Source organism: Pelobates fuscus, chromosome 12, assembly GCF_036172605.1.
Source record: "Pelobates fuscus isolate aPelFus1 chromosome 12, aPelFus1.pri, whole genome shotgun sequence".
Taxonomy (NCBI): domain Eukaryota; kingdom Metazoa; phylum Chordata; class Amphibia; order Anura; family Pelobatidae; genus Pelobates; species Pelobates fuscus.
In genome coordinates this window covers 115,562,681-115,586,748 of record NC_086328.1, presented here as the reverse complement: position 1 = coordinate 115,586,748, position 24,068 = coordinate 115,562,681, and the positions used below count along the sequence as shown (strand labels likewise).

The 24,068-nt window shown below is 39.4% G+C and overlaps 1 protein-coding gene across 3 annotated transcripts in view; it reads left to right on the top strand.

The window, feature by feature from the left end:
• The window catches only part of TTC17 (tetratricopeptide repeat domain 17), a 55,263-nt gene that overhangs the window by 5,554 nt on the left and 25,641 nt on the right, over window positions 1-24,068 (top strand). For all 3 annotated transcript variants that reach the window (XM_063438126.1, XM_063438125.1, XM_063438124.1), the window contains exons 2-14: window positions 5,935-6,024; window positions 6,149-6,318; window positions 6,769-6,880; window positions 9,374-9,505; window positions 10,254-10,363; window positions 11,942-12,089; window positions 12,689-12,828; window positions 14,203-14,363; window positions 16,204-16,316; window positions 18,215-18,352; window positions 19,111-19,226; window positions 21,275-21,443; window positions 23,468-23,545. In XM_063438126.1, coding sequence (XP_063294196.1) covers window positions 5,935-6,024; window positions 6,149-6,318; window positions 6,769-6,880; window positions 9,374-9,505; window positions 10,254-10,363; window positions 11,942-12,089; window positions 12,689-12,828; window positions 14,203-14,363; window positions 16,204-16,316; window positions 18,215-18,352; window positions 19,111-19,226; window positions 21,275-21,443; window positions 23,468-23,545 — 1,677 coding nt within the window. The remainder of the gene's footprint in view (window positions 1-5,934; window positions 6,025-6,148; window positions 6,319-6,768; window positions 6,881-9,373; window positions 9,506-10,253; window positions 10,364-11,941; window positions 12,090-12,688; window positions 12,829-14,202; window positions 14,364-16,203; window positions 16,317-18,214; window positions 18,353-19,110; window positions 19,227-21,274; window positions 21,444-23,467; window positions 23,546-24,068) is intronic.

The following is a 24,068-nucleotide window of genomic DNA, read 5'->3' as shown; positions in this document are numbered from 1 at the left end:
TGTGTGTGTGGGGGGGGGTGCTGTGTGTGTGTGTGGGGGGGGTGCTGTGTGTGTGTGTGGGGGGGGGTGCTGTGTGTGTGGGGGGGGGGGGGGTGCTGTGTGTGTGGGGGGGGGGGTGCTGTGTGTGTGGGGGGGGTGCTGTGTGTGTGTGTGGGGGGGGGTGCTGTGTGTGTGGGGGGGGTGCTGTGTGTGTGTGGGGGGGGAGTAGGGGTGCTGCTGTGGGGGAGTAGGGGTACTGCTGTGGGGGAGTAGGGGTACTGCTGGGGGGATAGGGGTGCTGCATGTCAGTATTCCCCCCCCCCCCCTCCCTCCTTCTTACCTTTAATGAAGTGGGGGGGGGGGGCGGCACAGCCATCCCTTGTGGTCCGGTGGTGGTAAGCACTGCAGGGGGAGGGATCTGTGAATTAGCTCCCCTGTCGTCCCGCGCGATGCTGTGTGGAGCATTGCCATGGTAACGCTCCACACAGCATCGCGCGGGAGGACAGGGAAGCTGCATCACAGATCCCTCCCCCTGCCTCCCGACCCGGAAGCAGAGTAAGCGCCTGCCGTTTCAGGCAGGCAGGTGCCTACTCTGCATTAATGGCGGACCTATGGCCGCGTGCCAACAGAAAGGGCCCGGCGCGTGCCATAGGTTCGCCATCACTGCTCTAGTAAATACACCATTAAGTAGTTTGAGGGTTATGTTATTTTTTCTTCAAATCAATTCGGCAAAAAATACATTTTAATTGACCCAATGGCACGTTCGTTTAACTTTATTCTTCTCTTTTCAATCCCATAAACATCGATTAGTTCATTCAGAATACATTTTTGATTTGACTTCTCCACTCCTACCCTTACCTTTTGTGTCACTTTGCCCCACTCCCTCTAGCATGTAAGCTCATTGGGTACGGCCCTAAACCCCTCTGTTCCTGTGCGTCAAACTTGTCTGGTTACAATTACATGTTTGTTAGTCCACCCATTGTAAGTCACTACGGAATTTGTTGGCGCTATATAAAATTAATAATAATTTCAAACCTGCTAAATTTTCTTTCCTTGTCTTTTCTTTGTAACCAGGTTAATTTATAAAAGTGCCAATTTCTATTGGAATCTGCACTTTTTGTAAAATTAAAGTAAGAGGCCTTACTTTTCACACATAAAGCTGAAGTGCATTAGGGATCTGGCATGTCCCTTTAAACTATCCATCCACAAAGTACAGTTATTATGCCAGGCATACCCAGACCCAGTTTCCCTGTAAAGGGGGCAAACAGTTTTACAACGGTTTGAACTTTTAACAGGGTCCCTGGTGGCTAGTAACACTATGAATTTGATCCCGCCGGCCATCCATTAGCTGAGAGCGTCAGTTGACCGCTCTTAGCTAATGAATGCAATTCTGTGTATAAGAATATGCACACAGTGAGCCCAGAACTCTTCCAAGCTGGCTAATGACCCCCCCCCCCCCTATGATGCTGCTGGATATAGTTTCACCTCTGGCAGCAAATAGGTTAAACTCTGTATATGCAGTGCTTCAAAGCTTAGCACGGCACATACAGATTCCAGGCACAATGACGACTGCAAATCACATTTTTTGGAGTGACGTGCATTTTAAACATGCACATTTTTTTTTTTTTTTTAAATGTGAATCTGAGCTACAATACAAGTAAAATCTCAGTAAAGGAGAAGACCGTGTTACAATACTGAAAGAACTCTGTATGGAGAAAATATACCGTAAATCACACAGAACAGTATTTTCTGGATGTGAACTGATTTAAAGGCCGATAATCCTTTTTTCTTTTTTTCTATTTTTTGAAAATACAAATGACAATCGTTTTTAAAATGAATTTGTTTGTTACTGCTACATCTGCAGACAGAATATGTCAGGAATCCAGAGTCCAGTGCTGTATCACATTCACATCTCTCTGTTAGCTTTTCCTGATTTTGCTAAATAAGCATTTCTTTGTATTTCTTTGCGATCTTACTTGTGACAGATAATGCAGCGACTGGCTATCAGGGAGAAGGGCCCAGTCTGAATAGCTTCTCGCATGGTGCTATAATTCTGAGAGCTCACCTTAGACTAGTCAATTCTGTCTTTGGCAAGTTGTGTTTGGTTTGTTTTAGTTTTTTTTTCTTCTAGCAATTAGATTAGACCATGTAGAAAGAATAGATGCAGTTTTAAGACCAATGTAATTTTCTATAGACTTTTATATACATTTTTTAAATTTTATTGCATTCATTTCTGGTGAAGTGTTATTGGTTGCCGCCTCTTATTGCAAGGTGTGGAAAAAATAAATTGGAAGGCGGAGCCTGAAGTTGTGGGAGGGGTTACCCGGCTATTTTAAACTCAGGCCCCCAACACCATAGGCCTGATGCTGCCGGGTTCATTTCTACTTCTGGTTCAAAGGTCATCAACGCAGACGGCCTAAAACTCCAAACAAGCTGGTCTGGGCCTACTGTGGCTCCCACACCGATCGGACCAAGTTCTCCCTGCTCCAACAAATCCAATCATGCTGTTCCAGCCACACGCGGTCAGAGACTCCCACGCCGATCGGACCAAGTTCTCCCTGCTCCAACAACTCCCATCATGCTGTTCCAGCCACACGCGGTCAGAGACAGAGACCCAGAATTCATCCTGGCCTTCAGTCTTTTAGTGATGTAAGTGACTCTACTTCTCCTCACCATAGAGAAGGTTTGCATCGACAACCTGGAGCTTTACCTCCAAGCACACCCTTCCCATCACTTAGTCGACTTCTACATCAAGGTTTTCACACACCATTTCCACACAGGTCTGGTCACACTCCCGTCCGGTATTCATAAGTGTCAGAACCTTCAGTCTGCATTAATAGACCCCGCAACACAATCACGTTGCTTAAGAAGGTATTTGACAACCCATATTAATTACCCACCCCTAGCCTCAACTCATTGATTTCCTCTAAGGAATTCTCCCAGCACTATGCCATAGGGGATGACCGGAGCTTGGGTGGGCAAGACAGACATTTCCAATGCCTCCAAGCTTCTACCTATTCAGCCATCCCAAGGGCATGTTCGTGGCATTGTATGGAGGGATTGTCATTACTTTCCCACACGTTTAACTTTTAGAACAAAGAGTAACCCCAAGTTGTTTATCTTATTTGCTAACACACTATGTTGGCTACCACTCAATATTAACGAATGTCATGCAGTCATCCGGTTTCTTAGATGACTTCCTCACGATTGAACACCCTCACTCCACTCTGGTTAGTATTCACAAGGCGATGGCACTTTTTCACCACTAGGGGTTCCACTTTCACAAACTGATCTTCTTAGGCACTCATCTTGACCCTATCACGCTACAGAACATGTTCACCTACAGAGAAGGTACAGTGCAACGGAGTCCGGGGAACCTTTTTCTTGCAAAGAGCACGTGTACCTGGGGGGGATCTACAGTCCTTACTGGGCACGTTAAACTTCGTCATGAGAATTATTCCTCAGGGCCATACATTTTTTTTCACAACCAGTGTGTCTTCTTCCCACCGACAGTTGCATTTTGGCACTAATTGTGCTTACTAAATCAGACCTCCACATATGGCTCAGGTTCATACCACACTGGAATAGTAGGCCAGGTTATTCCCGCCATTTCTCAACACTCCCCAGTTACATGGACCAATGCAGCCGCACACGCTGGTTTCAAAGTCAATTTGGTGACTTTTGGTTCTGAGATTCCTGGCCAGTTGAGACTCTTGGTTAAAATCTTTCCATTCCTCCTCATCATTGTTTGGAATCTACCCCATAGTGCTGCCTACAAGGCATGGGGGTATGAGTGGATAGGGTAAACTGTCAAATGCTTCTCTGACAATGGAGCAGCTGGCGATACCATCAATAAAGGCAGATCCTCATCCTTGACAATCATGGCTTATTAGACAACTCACCTGGTAGGCAGCAACACTACAATTTCACATCACGTGGGCACAAAGCAGCTGTACAAGCAGCTGACGCTTTATCTCGCTCTAATTTACAAGACTTCTTCGAAGCCCACCCAACAGCCAACAACAGGCCTGTCTACTCACCCACCCCCGCATTCCATGGCTTAAATTCTGGACTAACTCACCTCATGACATTTGGCAGATTTCTGGATAGAGCTGCCCTCTCCGTTTATACATCACAAGCCTACAATAGAGAGATTTCACCTTTACAACAAGTTTACCACCGATTACCATAATATCGATATTCTTTCGCTAGACGCCATCGTGACACTCCTCTATTGTTTGCCCCCTCAATTTAAAACTCTCTCTTAACACTACAAAACTTTACCTGACTGGAATACAACACCCTATCTTAAGTGCCTATCTTAGTACCAAACAGTTCACATCCTCTTACCATGTGACGAACGTACGGAGATAAGGTACTATCCTACGGACAATAAGGTGCCCGGTCAAAATGCCAGACCTTTACAGGTTATCACTCACTGGACTAAACCTCAATATGCTCCTATTTACACTGCTGGGCAAACCACTCACTACAGCTAAATTCATAATGTATCTCAGAAAACACTAAAAGCTAGGTGGGCACTCAACTACAATGCCTTTTTTTCGGGACATTCGTTCAGAATCGGGGCAGCATCAGCTGCTTCTAGACAAATGTCTCTGCTCACATCATAAACATTAGGATGCTGGAAATCCGCAGTGTATTACTAGATACATACCACAACCAGAGCTAGACTTAAGTAGACAAGCCTTTATGAATCTTGCTACGTAGAGATATGTTATAAGGTTATTTTATTCAATTTTTGCGCTCTTTTATTACAGGCCTACCCAATACGTCGGTATTGGCACACCACAACCGACTTGCTCATATATATAACTTATCATAGATACGGCTTTGGTCCCCGACTACAATTACCTTTTTAATAGTCGTCTTTCGTTTTAAATATGTGTGTGTTGAAATTATAGACCATTAAAGAAAATCTAAAAACATGGCTCACTTGAAGAATATTTCCAGGTCAACTATTTTGGATTAAATTTGAAATTCATTTTGAATATCTGATGGTTGAGACGATGGTGAAAAGCTCAGTAAACTGTATCAATAATTAATCTAAACATTTAGTCCGAATTTTGGAAACACACCCTATACACCTTTTTTTGCTCTGAATAGGGCTTTTATTATTTATTCCTTTTAAAAACATTTTTTTTATGTTATCGACATTGATGTACGAACTTGCGAAAATCACTGGTACCATGCATGTGAAGTATTTAAAGTGCCAGCCATCAAAAAACAAACTAACAAGATAACATAGACTAGTTTTTTGGTTTTTTTTTGTGCTAATATAAAGTTATGAAATGTAGCACTACAAAACCGAAGAAATATATAATGTGGAAAAATAACATTCAGGCTCAAGTAGGTAAGTAAAAAGCTCAGATTTCTGAGGTCTGGAAAAGTGAGCATATCAATAGAAGAAGGAGGTACCAGGCACTTCAATATCTTCAAACACGGTTATTGGAACAAGTGAGACGCTGCGGTGTCATACTTGTTCCAATAAACGTATTTGAAAATATTGGAGTGCCTTGGTCCTCTTTCTACTATTGGTATCTACGCTGGACTGGTGCTGGCCCTTGGTCCAGTTTTAGCACCATTTTCTTCACTTGATTGGAGTGCGATTTTTTTTTTTTTTTTTTTTTTTTTTTTTTTTTTCCTTTTTTTTTATTCCTTTTTTTTTATTCGTTTTTTAAAAAAGTGAGAAGGCTGTTGGAGACAATGTCACATACCTGTACATAGTTGCATTATGAAAAAAAAACTTTATTGTTCCAAGTAAAAACAAATAGGTTTAATATGCATGTTAATTTCAAACTGGGCACACCTTGTGCTTCTCATACGAAGAAGCATTTAGTCAGTCAGGACTTCCTTAATACGTTGAAGGAGCCTCAAACTTGATTGTCCAATGTCTTGTTAGAATTAAAACTGTGTTATGTATTCTGTGTATTCCAGGTTGACTCCCCTATGAATTTGAAGCACCCTCACGATTTAGTGATCTTGATGCGACAAGAGACCACTGTTGGCTACCTAAGAGAGTTAGAGGTAAAATCCTGTTGTATAATTCTCCGTCTGTCCATTCGGAATCACTTCTAATTATCTGGCCATCCTTCAGCAGATCACGCTCTTAGTGAAAACATTTTTTTTCTGTGATTCTCTAATTGTACAGAAACACTTGGTTGCTCAGAAGATACACATTGAGGAGAATGAAGACCGCGACACAGGCCTGGAGCAGAGACACTACAAAGATGACCCAGACTGTATAAAAGCCAAAGTGCCTTTGGGAGACCTGGATTTATACGATGGAACATACATATCATTGGAAAGCAAGAATGTCAGGTATTGTATTAATCACTTCCAGGTTCAGTGTTTTTACAGGCTAAGTAAAAGTTTTACATATTTTTTTCTGTTACCAGATGATGATGTACATAGTTTATTTTATTGTATTTAGTTATGTTGGAGCTTGGCCCAAAGGACTGTTGGAAACTTGATGTCACTGAGTTAGCAGCGAGGTTCTGCCAAGTTGCTGAGCCACAAAAAGTGTAACCGTATACTGATCGCCATGGTAACTAATTCTGAGCCGATGTATTTATTAGATCGGACACAATCTTAACTAATTTTAGTTGGTTTCCACAATGTTTGCCTCACTTTAAGGTCTTTGTCTCCATCTGTGGTAAGGAAATTAGAATAGTTTTTTTTGTAGATTACAAAGTATTGAATTTGAAAACTCAACATTTCTTTCAGAGCAAGTGAAATATGTATTTATTGTTCTGTGTTTGTGTTTTGCAGCCCTGAAGATTACGTGGACATGCACAGTCCCTTATCTTCCAACCTGATGCAGCCAGACTGTACGAATATCATAGAGCTTCCATTCAGCATTCATGCCTTCCAACACCTTCGGGTAGGCCTCATTTTCCATGGATCTTTAGCATAATTTCTAACTATGGTGCTAAAAGGGACACTCCAGGCACCCAGACCACTTCTGCCCATTGGAGTGGTCTGGGTGCCAACTCCCACTACCCTTAACCCTGCAACTGTAAATATTGCAGTTTTCATAAACTGCAATATTTACATTGCAGGGCTAACTCCTCCTCTAGTGGCTGTCTACTAGACAGCCACTAGAGGGCACTTCCGGGTTTATAGCACAGATTTGTCTGTGCTATAGCATCGCTGGACGTCCTCACGCTATGTGAGGACCTCCAGCATTCCTGAAATCCCCATAGGAAAGCATTGGAGGAGCGTGGGCAGACCCTGAACCAGCGCCGAGGGACATTGGCGCTGGATACAAGTAAGTCACTGAAGGGGTTTTAACCCCATCAGCAACTTGGGATGGGGGGTGGGAGGGAGAGGGGGCCTGCAGTGCCAGGAAAACTGTGTGTTTCATGGCACTGGAGAGTCCCTTTAATGGAACGCTATAGTGTTGGGGAAAACAAACATGTATTCATAACATTATAGCAGTGGAGTAAATATTTTGGTGTCTGGCCCCCCTCAGAGTGGAGTTAAGGAGGTAGTTTACTTATCTTTTCTACATCTCCACACCAGTCTCTCCGCGGCTGGCCCCACCTCCATGGCAGAGCTCATCAGTCTTGATGATCTCAGCCAATCCAAAGCTTTCCCACAGGAAAGCATTGGAAGGCTATTACACATGCGTGGTTAAAAGCCACACTGCGCCAATCAGCATCTCCTCATAGAGTTGCTTTGAATCAAGAACGTTCTGAAATAGGAAGCATGTCTAGTTGCCGGCTGAGTGACTGCCACTAGAGGTATTACTAGGCACCAATGTAAACACTAAGTAAAGCTAGTGAAAACCTGGATGGTACAGTATATAATACCTTCCTGGGAGAAACAGGGTAGGGAGAGGAGTCAGAATAAATAGGATATGCAGATAAATTGCAATACAGAGGAGAAGATAAATAAAATGCAATGAGCAAAATATAAAAAAATGAATAGATAAATCAAATCTCCCACTCCCCGAGGCTAAAGAAATATGGATAAAATAGCAAAGAACTCTGCTATTGAAGCAACCAGGAAAAGGAGATAGGTGGTGTAATCGAATACTGACAGTTTAGAAAGAAAAAAAAGGGAATATCCACTAAATGTCTGTATGTTCAAAGTGCAATAGTGATTTAACAAATCATAAAAATCACTGAATAGTAAGAAAAAAGGATTGGCAGTAGTTAGCCACAGTATTAAAATGTCCAAAGATCTCCACTCTGTGAGAGAGTCCATTAATTACTGTCTCTGTGTTAGAACAATGTATCCGCTTGATAACATTTTAGCGAAGTTACCCCTACTATGGTGAAAAGTCTGGGGACTTCCTAAATAAGCTGAATGGTTATAGTATTAGGCTGTAGTCCAATATGTACCATAAGCACTAATACAGCTTGACAGGTCTTTATGCCTTGAGATTTTCGTATAGTCCAGATAATGATTTGAGTGTCAGGATCCCACGGTGTGGTATATCTAAAATAAGAATAGCAGAGAACATAGTGCTCTCTTATGCGCGTTTTGTAATTGCTTGTATCACTTCATCTATATAGCAAAATCACTAAAGTGGTCGTGGTGCTTGCAGTAACCCTTTAAATTGAACAATACAGAGAGAAGAGTAGCAATGCAGAAATCACAATTAAGCAGAGAAATAAGAAAGAAAATTTAATAATACAGAAGAAATAGCAAATGCAACTGAACTGCACTAATTATGCTTTCCCTACACTGCAAAATGCTAAAATATCTGAGAAAGAGACAAGTATAGCTTAAACAAACAGCTGGTCAAACTAGTGTTCTACAAATTGATCATGGACTAACCCAAAAATTATATTAGAATCAGCAAAAACGAGAGCCCCGATGATCATTTCGCTCATCAAGGATTAGGGCTCTTGTTTTTGCTGGTCCTCATATAATTTTTCCATTAGGTGTTAACCCGTATTTTTGTAACCAATGTTTTTTTTTTTATTCTCTAGTTCTAATTTTTTTATTTTTTTTTGTGGCCATATACATTCACCACGTGGACCTGGGCATTAGATATAAAGAATGGCATCTAAATGGCTGTTTGAAGCATTTATCTCATCCAGGCAGTAGATTTACAAACCTCTAAATTAGAGTACTCCGCTAAAGACACTAAACTGGAAATTGTAGGAGCCGAGCTGTTAAAATGCAGACATTCTGCTGTCAGAATTTCGCCTCTGGTGGTCAGCTGTGGCTGCCAAAAGTCTATATCGAAGCTCCCAATGTTGTTTCGGTAACAGTTGACTTTCATTTGATATTTTTACATTGATATTCAAAAATTCGTACCAGCTCTCCAACCCAATTGCATTTCAAAAGGCTGCTCAAAATTAGCAGAAATTGTTTCCTAATATCTCTTCTATTGAGAAATATTTTGCTTGTTTGTCTCCAGGGCATCCAGGAGAGGTTGAACCTCTCAGCTCCTCTGTTGCCAAAAGAGGATCCTATCTTCAATTCGCTGCCCCGGCAGTTAGGAAGGACTGTTGAAGAGATCGGTCATAGAATATTAGATGCCCTCCTTAAGGTACCGTGAATCGCATGATCTGTTTTTCATTTGTCACAGAAACTCAGGAAAAATTGTAATTCTGTAGCCAAAAATCAGTTTCTAGCATTCCTTAAACTGCTGTGTTATGCCAAGAGATTGTAGGACAGAACTTTTTTATTTTATTTATATATACAAGTTTCCGGTGTACAGCAACAGAGATCTCCTGTTTAAGCCCTATACAGCTCTATAGATGGTTAGGTTTACCCAACTAACAAAGCTGGCTAATATTTATGTTCATCTCTTTATCAGAGTTGGCACTCCTCAGGTGGGAGTAAGGAACTTCTATGTAAACTTTTCATGTAGTCAAGGGACTTTGCCTCTATTTAATTTAAAGACATTTTATGAATCACAGAATCTCTTTTGGTTTTTTTTTAGTATTTATTTATAGCATTTTATATTTTGTACTTTTTCTTCTCTATAAGCAAATGCTAATTGTACAGTGATTTATCATAGTACAGTAGTTATTTTTATAAATTTTGTGTTGGTTGATTCAAGGTGGGCCTTGATTTAATATTTTTTAATACGTTTGTAAAATTAATTTTTATTAAAAATAAAATCATATATAAAAGAAAATATCAAACGTTTACAAAATGTAAACACATTTTTTTTATGTATGATTTTATTTTTAATATATTTATTATTTTGAAAAAAAAATATTTGAAACCATTATCCAAAATTATCAAACCAGGGCCATGCTTGAATAGTTTGTTTTACTCTGTTGTTGCAGAATAACACTTCCTGGGTCCTCTATAACATGGCATCTTTCTACTGGAGGATAAAAAACGAGCCGTATCATGTGGTGGAATGTGCGATGAGAGCACTGCACTTCTCTTCCAGGTAAGAAAATCTTCCATTTAGTAGATATGAATCTCTAAAGATGAACAGTCATCTATGAAGTTTTATCAAAATCCAGTAGGTAGTTAAACATATTGGACTATGGACTGTACTATGTAAATTTAATTTATTTAGAAATACAATATATCATATATGACGCTATCAGTCAAAGCCTGGGATAAGATGTAAATCACTTTAATCCCATTATGTCATGTGTGGTCCTTTGCGAATACATAAACAAATAAGACATTATGGAAACATTTTCCGGTGCCCATACAGCTAATCGTACGTTCTTGCAGTTTTTCTTAGAAGGATGATGGCACAGTGCTTGTAATTCATGAATTCAAAGTGAATTTCAAATTTTATGCCAAAATGGGCAAATTGGGAATAAAACATTGTCCGGTCTGCTCTTTTTGCAGTTTGCCTGTTTTTTCTCTAAAATTTGATATTCACTTTGAATTCTCAACAATTAACGCTTAAAGGGACAATATAGTCACCAGAACAACTACAGCTTGTCCCTGCAGGCTTTTTAATGTAAACCACTATCTTTTCAGAGAAACCGTAGTTTTTACATTACTGCCAAATAACACCTCTAGTGGCAGTCACTTAGAAGGCCACTAGAGATGCTTCCTGGGTTAGTGCTGCACAGTGAGGAGATGTTGATTGGCGCAGCATGTTGCTGTCTATGCGCAATAGCCTCCCAATGCTTTCCTATGTGATTGGTTTAGATAATCAACTTTGATGATCCCAGCCAAGGCAGCGGGGGCGGCACTGAAAAAAGGTAAATAAATCACCTTTTTAACAGGGCACCAGGGCGGTGATCACCTAAACTGCTATTTAGACCTATAGTGTCAGGGATACATGTTTGTATTCCTGACAGTATAGTGTTCCTCTAAAGGGACACTCCGTACCCCTAAAGCACATTAGCTTACTGAAATGCTTTATGTGTGAAGTGTGCCCTCTTATTTCATGTTACAAACAGTACAGATTTAAACATATCACTTTTATAAACGAACCTTATTACGCCCCTCTTGTCTTTCAAGCAGACATGTCCTGTTACCTCCTGATTGTTAAGCTCAGTGGAGCTAAACTCAAGAGGCAGCAATTGCCCAGAGCACACGCCTTGCAAAGACTACTCATTGAGCTGCAATGGGAAGTTTGTGATTATGCAGACACAGAAACTCTGGGATGGGGAAAAACGGGATTACCTGCAAAGACTGCAGACAAGAGGTCCAAAGATTTTGCAAGCTGTTTTTATTTTATACCCAATGAAAAAATGTATAATTAAATGCATGCATGTTTTTATTGTGGGTATATCTACTACACAATAATTTTTTTTATTTTTTTTTTATTGGGGCAGTGAAGTGTCCCTTTAAAGGAATGTTCCATTGCACTGATTAAGAAAAGACCTCATTGGCTTAACCGTTTCTTTAAAGCTTCATAACCAGTTAAATGAACACTAAGTTTCTGGGCAACACCTGTGATGCAGGTTCGCATCATCTCGCCAGTTGCGCTAGACATTTATGTGCCTTCCTCTCACTGCACGTGGGTCTCACTGTTGTTGTTTTTTATCCCTTGCAGACAGAACAAGGATATTGCTCTGGTGAATATGGCAAATGTTTTACACCGAGCCCATTTCTCAGCCGATGCTGCTATTCTGGTCCACGCCGCATTAGACGTGTCCACTGACATTCTAACCAGTCACTACACGTTGGGAAACATATATGCAGTGAGTAGCTTGGCCATTATTGGTGGGCATTGCATTAATGTTTTAGTTCTGTAATGTGGCACCTATTGCTGCTCATCCACTGACATTTATAAACTGATTTTTATTTATTTTTTTAGCTGAATTAGCACTTGTAACTATTAGTGCGCTCTGTCTTTTCAGACATTAGCAATGTTAGTGTTTTTTTTTTAATATATATATATATATAATATGAAAATATATTTCAGGGCAAAATTTCTACTAGCCCCTGGTGAGTGCAGTGGCCAATGACTTTTCTGACCTGACTATTAGCATTTTGAGCTATATGTACCGTATGTTTATGTAGAGCCCTGTATGTAATGAAAATAAAACCCCTAATTACTGTTAAAAATGTTAGATCACAGATGTCCTCAAAAGCCTTCCCAAGAAGTTAATCTATTGGTGAATAATGAAATATGAAGCACTTTGGTAGCCCGTTCTTGTGTTGTGACTTAGAAGTGCATTTACCTTGCTTTAGAGATGGGGATTCCCTCTTTCAGGGTCTGCAATGCAGTATGTAGCATGTTCTGCCATGGCCCTTATTGGTGTTGTTTGGAGTGTGCCTTAATTCATATCTGTCCTAGATGCTGGGAGAATACAATCACTCTGTGTTGTGCTACGATCGAGCTCTGCAGGCAAAACACGGCTTTGATCAGGCAATCAAAAGAAAGCATGCTGTACTGTGCCAGCAGAGACTGGAGCAAAAACTAGAGGCGCAGCACAGGTGAGTACAGGGACTGGGTGAGGTGAGAATAACCTGCAGAACACAAATTGGGCAAAGATTTATCAAACCGTCACAGACCATCTTGTGCCTTTTTAGGGGATTTTGGAGCAATTTATTAAATCTATAGTTTTTGGGGGTTTTTTTGGTCTACTTTTATCATCGTAACCTTAATTCTTGAACATGTCTTTTTTTTTTTTTTTTCCACAACTGATTCATCAACATTTCAGCAAGAAAAGCGTTCTGTCTCGTACTTTTTAATCTGCTACTCTGAATTTGGCTTTATTTCCTAAAATTATAGTTCCTGAAAATTGTGGAATTCAGGCAAAGAAAGTCCAACAGTTTATAGAACAATTTAAAGGGATACTGTAGTGCCAGAAAAGATGTATTCCTGGCACTATCACTCCCCCTGCCTCCAACCCCTTCCTCGCGCCTCCCCTTCCCCAGTAAATAAAGGGTTTAAAACCCTTTATTTACTTACATTTTCCCAGCGCCAATGACCCTTGGCGGTGGGTCCTGGCTCCGCCCCCTCCGACAGCCTGCGACCAGTGGGCTCTAACGCGCATGCGCGGCAAATGCTGCATTCACATTAGACCTCCTTGTAGGAAAGCATTAAATCAGTGCTTTCCTATGGGGGAAATGTGACTCTGGAGGTCCTCATGCAAAGCGTGAGGACGTCCAGCGTCAGATACCAGACCAAAGGTCCGTTTCAATTCAGGAAGCTCTCTAGTGACTGTCTGGTAAACAGCCACTGAGGGCAGACTTAGAGCTGCAATGTAACATTGCAGCACTAAGTGCAAAATGGACAGTGCACCCAGACCACTTCAATTAGCTGAAGTAGTCTGCGTGCCTGCAGTGTCCTTTTAATAAATATGAGCATATTAGTGACCAATAATAAAATGCCCGTTGATAAATTCCCCCCATTGACAGAGGTGCTTTTATCTGTTATGTATTATATTTTGTAATACCTAATTGCTTTCTAATAAACATGTGGGGGCTTTTCTAATAGCATTTACACTACAACTAAAAAAAAAAAATATATATTAATAATCCTCATGTGCCCTTTCGTCATAGCAAATCTCTGCATCACATAAGTTTTCAGAACCCTTTAGCTCATGACTTTGTCACTTAGACAACTTTCTGCATTAGAAGCTTAAGAAATTATCCTTATATAGACATAATTGTTCTACTGTGTTTATTTGTAGATAGTATAGCATGAATTTTCAGTGTGATCCTTAGACATTGCCCAATAAGTCCTGCATGTTCCTACTTCTCCCCAAGCATCCTTTCTGATCTCTACCAAAAGTCTTTTTTCATCCAGGACAGACCAGAGACAATGCTAATTGAGGTATTTGTCTCTTGTGTACATCTTTTAAGATCTCTCCAGAGGACTCTAAATGAACTGAAAGAATACCAGAAGCAACATGACCATTACCTGCGGCAGCAGGAGATCCTGGAGAAACACAAGCTGATCCAGGAAGAACAGATTCTGCGCAACATCATTCACGAGACTCAAATGGCCAAAGAGGCCCAGCTGGGTAATTTTTTTATTCTCGAAGTATCTGTCTTCAGTAACGGCATCTTCGGTGTATAAACCTGCATATCGATAAATATCTCCATTGAACAAGGGCAGGACAATGAGATATGACTTTAAAGGAAAAGACAAGGCAACTGTGAAAATATATAGATCAAATGCAATTTTACTATAGGCTTTTTGCTTAAATATTGTACCATGCTATTGTTATAGAACAGGGATTGGACTACATCCCCCATAATGCTCTAACACACATAATGCTGGCAAAGCATCATGGGAGGTGTAGTCCAAAACATCTGCCGTGCCAAAGGTTGCCTATGCCTGTTATAGAATTATAAACAAGTATGGCGTTGATGTATGTGTGCCTCTCGGTATTCCCACAATATTGAGCTTAGAATAGTTTATCTTAACTCTGTGACAGATTGCTAGCAAATGTATAGACACATTTTTTTTACTTTAGAATGGTAGCCAATATTTAATATAGAGGTATTCTGGGTCGTTGGTCCCCTGAAGAATAACATTGCTGTAAAATTTAAATATCAAAATATTGTACGCAATGTGTTATGTGGCCACTAGGGGTCTATTTGATTATAGGCCCGTACTTGCGTTGGAAATATATATTAGTGATAGAGAAACCGTTGGGGTTGTATTTAAGTTAAAATTATCTCGGCTTTGTATCTTGGCATTTAAATAATAACTAGTTTTTTGCTTCCTAGTAACTAGTTATTTGCTGCCAGACAGATTCATTCTAACCGTTAACGTCTGTAGCAATAAATGTGTCCTAAAGATAAATGATGCATTTTGAATATGTTGGGATCTGTTATATTTTTATTGTTCTCCTCTGCCGCATGCCAGGTATAGTTTTGTGGTCCATTAAAATCAATCTATGACAAAATCTAAGCATTTTGAATATGTTTGAATTCCAGATAGAAATCTATAGACTTTATGGAATAAAATGCTCAAAAAATGTGTCCTCCTGATCAGCGTAGGCTTGACAAATTAATTGTATGTCAATACTACATGCTGCTAACAGCTTTTTTCAGCATTAACCCCTTAAGGACACATGACATGTGTGACACGTCATGATTCCCTTTTATTCTAGAAGTTTGGTCCTTAAGGGGTTAAAGGGACACTATAGTCACCTGAACAACTTTAGCTTAATGAAGCAGTTTTGGTGTATAGGACATGCCCCTGCAGCCTCACTGCTCAATCCTCTGCCATTTAGGAGTTAAATCCCTTTGTTTATGAACCCTAGTCACACCTCCCTGCATGTGACTTGCACAGCCTTCCATAAACACTTCCTGTAAAGAGAGCCCTATTTAGGCTTTCTTTATTGCAAGTTCTGTTTAATTAAGATTTTCTTATCCCCTGCTATGTTAATAGCTTGCTGGACCCTGCAAGAGCCTCCTGTATGTGATTAAAGTTCAATTTAGAGATTAAGATACAATTATTTAAGGTAAATTACATCTGTTTGAAAGTGAAACCAGTTTTTTTTTTTCATGCAGGCTCTGTCAATCATAGCCAGGGGAGGTGTGGCTAGGGCTGCATAAACAGAAACAAAGTGATTTAACTCCTAAATGACAGTTAATTGAGCCGTGAAATTGCAGGGGAATGATCCAGACACTAAAACTGCTTTATTTAGCTAAAGTGATTTAGGTGACTATAGTGTTCCTTTAACAAGACATGTGCCCTTGTACATATCTTATTAGTTTTTTTTATCCGGATTAGTCAAGAATGGCTGAATTTTTAGAATCTCATCTCTTGCATTTGTTTTGTAATTTATTGGCGAGTGCCAAACCTTGCAGGATATTTTTTTCCAACATGACCTCTTCTTACATTGTCAGGAAACCATCAGATCTGTCGCATCAGTAACCAGAAGCACAGCTTGCACTGTCCCTGGGACCTCCCTGTGCGCTACCACAGGGGTGACATCTTTGAGAATGTGGAGCAAGTTTTGGTAATGTTTCCATTGCATTTTATATTTGTATGTTTAATCCAGGAAATTAAAGCAATGTTGGAACATCATTTTAAAGTGGAAATGTCACTTCTATGGATGTGACAGATTCTCATTCCTTCACCCCAGTAAATGGTATTGAAGCATAAGAAAAATATTAATTGCCTCCACTGCAATTACTGTTCACAGTGAATTTGTGATTTAACTCTTAAGTGGCAGAGAATTAAGCCGTGAGACTGCAGCGTTATTTTCTATACACACAAACTGTTTCATCAAGCTAAAGTTGTTTTGATGATTATAGTAACCCTTTAATAAGTACCACTTAGGATACACTGTAAAAATGTCTCACATTGTTTATTGTGCCATATCCACAGGGCATACTGCCATTGGCCGTCTGCCACCAGCAGGCCTGATTTGCACAGATCCACATGAGCCACCCAGAACTTGTGTTCCGGGTTTGCTAATGATACTGCATATGGTGGAGTTACACCTCTGACAGCAAAGGGATCAAACTCTGTATGTTCCGTGTTCCATAGAGAAACAATGCACTTACAGATTCCAGCCACCATAACAACTTCACATCACTGGAGTGGTCAAGGTGCTTGGAGTAACCCTTTAAGTATAGCAAGTTGTAAACAATTGGAAACAAACTTGCTCACCTTTCAGGAGGCATAATGTTTTAATTACATTTTTCTTTTTTTTTTTTTTCCCCATTAAAACCTATATTTCTTAAAAGGCACAGTTTTCAAATATGTTCTAAGCAGATCATAAGTGGGTACCTGTTCCAAAGCAGCAGTCATTTGCTGTTTGGTTTGGACATGTACGGAAAAATATAGCTCCATAAAAATATGCTGTAACGCATGACACATCTATATTGCAGCATGAATGGTCAATGTGGGAAGATGATGGGAAAGATAAATTCGAACTTTAACTATGTTCCCAACTGACTGAATACATATTCTGCTTCCTGATTTATTTATTTTTTAGTACCATGTTGTTATTAATTACTTAACACTTTATTTCTGTTCATAGTTTACTTATTTCATATACAAATATTTATAATATTTATGTGATTTTATTTGATAGCTTGTTTAGTTTTGACAGTGGTTCATTATATATATATATATATATATATATATATATATATATATATATATATATATATATATGCCAATGTTGTATGATATATATTATTTTAAAGCCTTAATAAAAAAATATTTGACGTAAAATATGCTGTAATGTAATTATTTAGTTATCTTTAAAGGGACACTATAATCACCAAAACTACTTTAGCTTATTGAAGCAGTTTTGGTGTATAGATAATGCCCCTGCAGCCTCACTGCTCAATCCTCTGCCATTTAGGAGTTAAATCCCTTTGTTTATGAACCCTAGTCACACCTCCCTGCATTTAACTTGCACAACCTTTATAAACACTTCCTGTAAAAAGTCATCTAATGTTTATACTTCATTTATTGTAAATTCTCTTAAAAGCTTGCTAGACTTTGCAGGAGCCTCATATATGTAACTAAAGTTCGATTTACAAAACAGGAGATAAAACATTTTTTTAAAGTAAGTTGCATCTGATTGAAAATGAAACCACTTTTTTTATGCAGGCTGCGTCACAGCCAGGGGAGATGTGGCTAAGGCTGCATCAACAGAAACAAAAGTGATTTAACTTCTAAATGGGAGAGTATTGAGCAGTGCGACTTCAGTGGCAAAATATATACACAAATATTGCTTCATTATGCTAAAGTTGATTTGGTGACTATACTGTGCCTTTAAATAAATAAAAAAAAAAAATTTTTTTTTTTTTTATAAAAGTAGTAATTTTATGACTTTTGAAGCAAATATGATATTCTTGCCTTGAGATTTTGCTCTAAGTTTCCCTGTCTTACTTTAAGTTTGGAGAAGACACCTCATCTGCCTACATGATGTCTGAAAATCTGGAACTTCAGACAAATCAAAGCATCCTCCAGCAACGCCCACCTGTGCCACGTTCCCCAATCAAGGTGTGGGATAAGGATCCGAGCATGCTTATTGTAAGTAAACTTCTACTTATAAACTTTATCAATAGCATGTAAGATAGGCTCAGGGAAACTACAACCCTAGGCCTGCATAACTTATCCGATTCAACCATAGGATGACATTATTTGTGGACAATGAACTTGTGGACCACCAGGCATCTACTGCCGTACTTTGTCGATTTCTGGTAACATAACCACTACAGACACCATGTGACTGTAAACAAACCATTTTAGAGCAGTTTGACACTTCTCTTTATAGGGTATCTGTGCTGTGTCTGTTTCGAGCTGGTATGGTATGCTGGTATGTTTAGCATTATCTCAATAAGGCCTCGATTTAAAAATTTTTTGGATAAGCTTAATACATTTGCATACACTTTTGAAATTACTTTAGATTTAAAAAAATAATACATCTGCTTAATCAAATATATAAATTGGAATATTATTTGATGCCTGAGAATGTCCGTAAAACTTCCATTTTACTACCATGTTACCATACTACCTTACCACATAAGGGCCATGGTTGCCCAACAGAGATCAGTAAATGTCAAACCATTGTTAAATGGTTTGATAGTTTAAAGTCATGCCATGCCTGGGTACTCCCTCTTAGTGGTTGTAGTGGCATGCTTTAGTTGTTATGGTTTTTAGAGTTTCCCTTTAAAGAATCTAAAAATGAGAGGTGGGTAAACACTGGCTATAAATTAATTATTGTGATTATTCCCCTGATCTGTGCAGTAGATACCTGTGATATTATATAATGTTATGTATCTTAATAGCAAGAACCAAATCAGCTGTGGCCTGAGAAAACCGATTGTGCCAAGACATTCCCAACAGTCCCATCTCCAGAAGATCTTCCAACCTATCACCTACCTCTTGGACAGGGAACCCTGAGGTGAGAGCTTGTGTGCTGGTTATATGATATAAGGGTCACTCCTTGGAGGCAAATACAAACTGCTCCACTGAAACAATGGATATGTATAGTTGATGATATCTGCACCTCGGAAAAGATAATATTTTTGAATAAAGGGGGGAGTGTTGAACATAATGATAGATGGGCAGCATGGCATAGATATAAAGAGAACTTACGGCTTCTGCAGAAAAACACACCAGGGAGCTTTTAAAATCATAATCGAATAGAGGAAAAAAAAGAAAAATTGGGTAGGAAATGGAGGAGAGAGAGTGAAAAAGAAAGAAGTGAAGGATGAAGGAAAAAAGGGGTGTCTAAGGCGTAAATAATAGACCATAAAAATAGTTCAACAACAAAACTAATATAATATAAAAAAAAAAAATGAAATGGTCAATAGACTCAAGACTGATAGGAAAGGAGATAACAAGGTGGAACGGGAATAAAGGGGAGGGATAGGGAAGATTGGATTAGTCTGTGATTTTAAATGTTTATATTTAGTTATATACTACATAATGGAACGATGTATATGGAATTACATTGATGTTATCTATGTTATATTTCATCTAATACTAATAAAAATATATTAAATAAAAAAATAAGGGTCCCTCCATGCCGGAGTTGGACCCACCCTTTTTAATGCATTAAAATTAAAAGAAAAAGTAAAAAAATAACAATGAGACATTCACATTTAACATTGCTATATTTGACCTGAATCCCCTGGTTTTGTAGCTTCAGTAAGGTGTTTACACCAAACCAGTGATTGGCCAGCACTCTGGTTCCCACTGTTTAATGACAATTATCAGGATAATACTGCTGTATATGATGACCGTGTGTACCGCTGTATTACTGGAACATAAAGGGTACCACTGCAGAATGAGGGGTGAGACAGACAGGGTTCAGATTGTTAAGCAAAGTTTTGTGTAAAAACTTTTTTTTTTCCTTTTTTATATAAGTTATTGTGAGGTGCAATACACATTTCACCTAATGGTGTTGCCTGGGGTAGCGCTAACCACCGGATTGCTGCTATTATTCTGTTCTGCAGACTCCAGCATTGACTCCGAATGGAACTTCCATTGGACAGTTGCATTCCACATTTTGTCAAGACTTAGATAAAGATAACATTTTAGATCAAGATGCAGCGATACAACTCATGGTGAAGGGTTTTTCTCTTCTCTCTGCAACCCTCCATGCACAAAATCAGATCCTTTCAAATACCTTTTGCAGTGTAAACGTCCACACAACTTGTGAGCTCTCAGTTATATTACATCCTTATAGGTTCTGTGTCAAATGTTTCAGTCAACAATATTAAAGGGACACTATAGTTCCCAGAACGACTACAGCTTAGTATACTGCGTATTGTCAGTCTCTGCAGGCTTTTTATGGTAAATACTGTCTTTTCAGACAGGGACACCTCCAGTGGCCACTCCTCAGATGGCTACTAGAGGAGCTTCCTGGGTCAGTGCTGCACAGTGTGACTGACATTCAGTTTCTCCACCCTCTGCATGGAGACTCTGAACTTTCCTCATAGAGATGCATTGATTTAATGCTGATTGACCAGGGTTGTGTTTGGTTTGTGCTGGCTCTATCCCCGATCTGCTTCCTTAACAATTTGAGCCATTGTCTAATCGGCTCAGACCATCACTTCTGATGATGTCAGACAAGGAGGCAGATCAGGGGCAGAGCCAGCAGCAGTAGACTGGAATAAAGGTAAGATTTTACTTTATTTAGGGACTGGGGGGGGGGGGGGGGGGGGGGGGGCTAAATAGTAATTGAACAAGATATATGGTCAGAAATTGATGTTTGTGTTCCTTTAATGACCATCTTTACCGTTACTATAACTTTATACTTTATTGGAAAAAAGGAACTGTCTCTTATAGAAACAGAATATTTTACTTTATTTTAGTAAATAAACCCAATAATTCCTAATGCTTTAAAACAGATTTGCCTATAAAATTCTTGACATTCTCCAACGCTATCATTGTGTTGAGAACATTTTATGACCATTTTTTGTCGTCTTTCCTTTCCCTTCATAGTCTCAGTCCTGTCCTATCGAAGCAGATAGACACTGGCAGTGACATGCAAAAGCCAGATTGTTTGACTGTCACAGACGTGCGAAAAAACAAGACCATGCACAAGCTTCTGGTAGAACTGGAGACACGACTAGAGCTTCAACAGCTGAAGCCGGATAGACACTCGAAGCAGGTACAATCCACGCATTCCGGTTTCTGACTAAGGAGGCCTCTTTTTATGGTGTAAGAATCAAAATGCTGGTTTTTTGTTTTTTTCCATTTATTTTGTTTCCAATATTTAAATGGCATTTCTCAAAGGAACACTCCTGAAACTTCTTGAAGTGATTTATGTGTCTGGAGTCTGTGATATATGGAACGGTATCAAAAAGTTCAGATTTTCTTTTGTGTGTGATACATATTACACAGAGTTATAACAGACATTACTACAGAGTTGCATTGACATTACTTATTCTATCATCCATACATAGTGTTAGCCAAATGGCTTATATATGTACAGTAGATTTAAAGTGTGTATGACCCAAATATGCTTTCATACAGCAAGATTGCAACGCACACTGTATTTTTGTGCAAGTTCTTAGATATCTGTATGACACAGAAGGGCAGACACAAATCAGGGATTATGCATTACTCGGTGCTTTTATCATATCTAAATTAAAGGAACACTATAGGGTCAGGAACACAAACATGTATTCCTGACCCTATAGTGTTAAAACCACCATCTAGCCCCCCTGGGCCCCTCATGCCTCCATAAATATAGTAAAAATCTTACTGTATTCAAGCCAGAAGCTGTAACTCTGCATTCTGTTTGCCTTAAAAAAAAAAAAAAAGTCTGCTGACATCATCAAAAGTGGTAGCCTGATCCAATCACAATACTTCCCCATAGGATTGGCTGAGACTGACAAGGAGGCAGATCAGGGGCAGAGCTAGCATGATTCAAACACAGCCCTGGCCAATCAGCATCTCCTCATAGAGATGAATTGAATCAATGAATCTTTATGAGGAAAGTTCAGTGTCTGCATGCAGAGGGAGGAGACACAGTGCTGCACTCTTCTGACAGCAGATCTGAGTGGATTGGGGAGTTTTATGCCTCCATCAACTCGGAAGTCCCTCTGGTGGCATTCTGTGTGACTGCAACTGGAGGTGTTCCTAGCTTTCAATGTAAACACTATTTTTCTCAGAAAATACAGTGTTTACATGAGAGGCTGCAGGGAGCTATAGTTCTCACCTGAACAACCTCATTAAGCTGAAGTTGTTCAAGTGACTAAAGTGTCCCTTTAAAGAAATGGACGTGCATCTCTGCAGCCATGGTTTTTTTTTGTTTTTTGTTTTTTTTGGCAGGGGGTTTCAGTAGAGGAATTGTGATGGTACTGTTGTAGAATTATTAACCCCTTATAACTTATATCCATTATTAGGCCCCTTATAAACTATATAATCCTTACTGGGCCCCTTTTAATACTATATTCTCATATTCAGCTCTCATGCCTCATAGTTTAAAACTTTACAAGATTCCTTTGTTCGTAGAAACAGCATGTCAGCAGAAAATGCTAGAATATTCTGATTCAAAGAACACACTGTAGCAGATAGTATTGATAGAGTGTATAATTGCCAAAGAGGCCTTGAGAATATTGAGGATACTAACCTTGAAAGACTAAAGGTACCAGCTACTCTTTATGGATAGCTGCCAAAATGCCCCCCTCCCATCGAAAGAACTCCTCGTGCTAGCAAGATGGAGCTGAAATCTGGAGGAGAACTTTATGACGTCAGTTATGATGTAAGACGTAACACCCAACAGGGAGGGCATTTAACTAACCCCTTCTTCTCTAAGCCAATTGACAATGTTTATTTGCTTATATCTTGATAATCAATGATGATGTCATTTTGCCTTTAAAAGGACTTGCAAGCCTGCTTTGTTCAGATGCTAATAAATTTCCTGAAGTTCTTTCATTTAACCTGAACCTTGTGTCAGTGTGAATTTACTTCTGCGTATACGCAATTTAAACATCTCTAATTTGGACAGGAACAGATAGTCATTCAAACTTTTGTTTGCTTAAAAGATTCCCTTATCAGTACATTTTTATTATATAATATACAGTTCCTTTTAAACTGGCAATGAGATGAGTTCAGTTGAGTGTTTAGAGAAAAATGTTAAATGTAAACTCTGTTTTAATGTTAAATATGTGTGTTCTGTGTTTGTAGATTTTGTTCTCAAGAGTGAATAATCTCAGTATGTCAGAAGATGAAGTTGGGGATGCTCTTTATCACTCCCTGGCACAGGTCGGTATTTATATTCCTTTTCATTACTTAATTGTAGGGGCTTAATTCATTAAAAATCAAACTTTTCCATATTTCCTCAAATCCATGTTTAGTGCAGAGTTCTTAATAAATCCAGGTCACCGTGGCAAAACAGAAGTGGGACCTAGCTCTTGTTGGTTAGGTGATCAAACGTTGCTCCATAAATTACCCCATGGCTTGATTTACCACTGGTCACAGCCTCAGGGCTCCACTTGTTCCCCTGCGCAGCTTCCTGATTGACAGCGTTGGAAGAAAGTGACGTGAAGCTGGCACTGCCGCTGGACATTAGGATGCTGTGCATGAAAGCAAGCTGAACCATTATGCCCTTGGAGAAGGCAGAGTTAGCCAGTCCTTCATTAGACACCAGGGACTGCTGTATGCTTGCCATTTCCTCTCCGTCATCGGCAAACAGCAGGTGGAAGGAGGATTAAAATGTTATTTGTGTGTTTATGAAACTGTGTGAGCCTATGTATGTCCAGGATTGGCTAGTTATACGTGTTTGTGT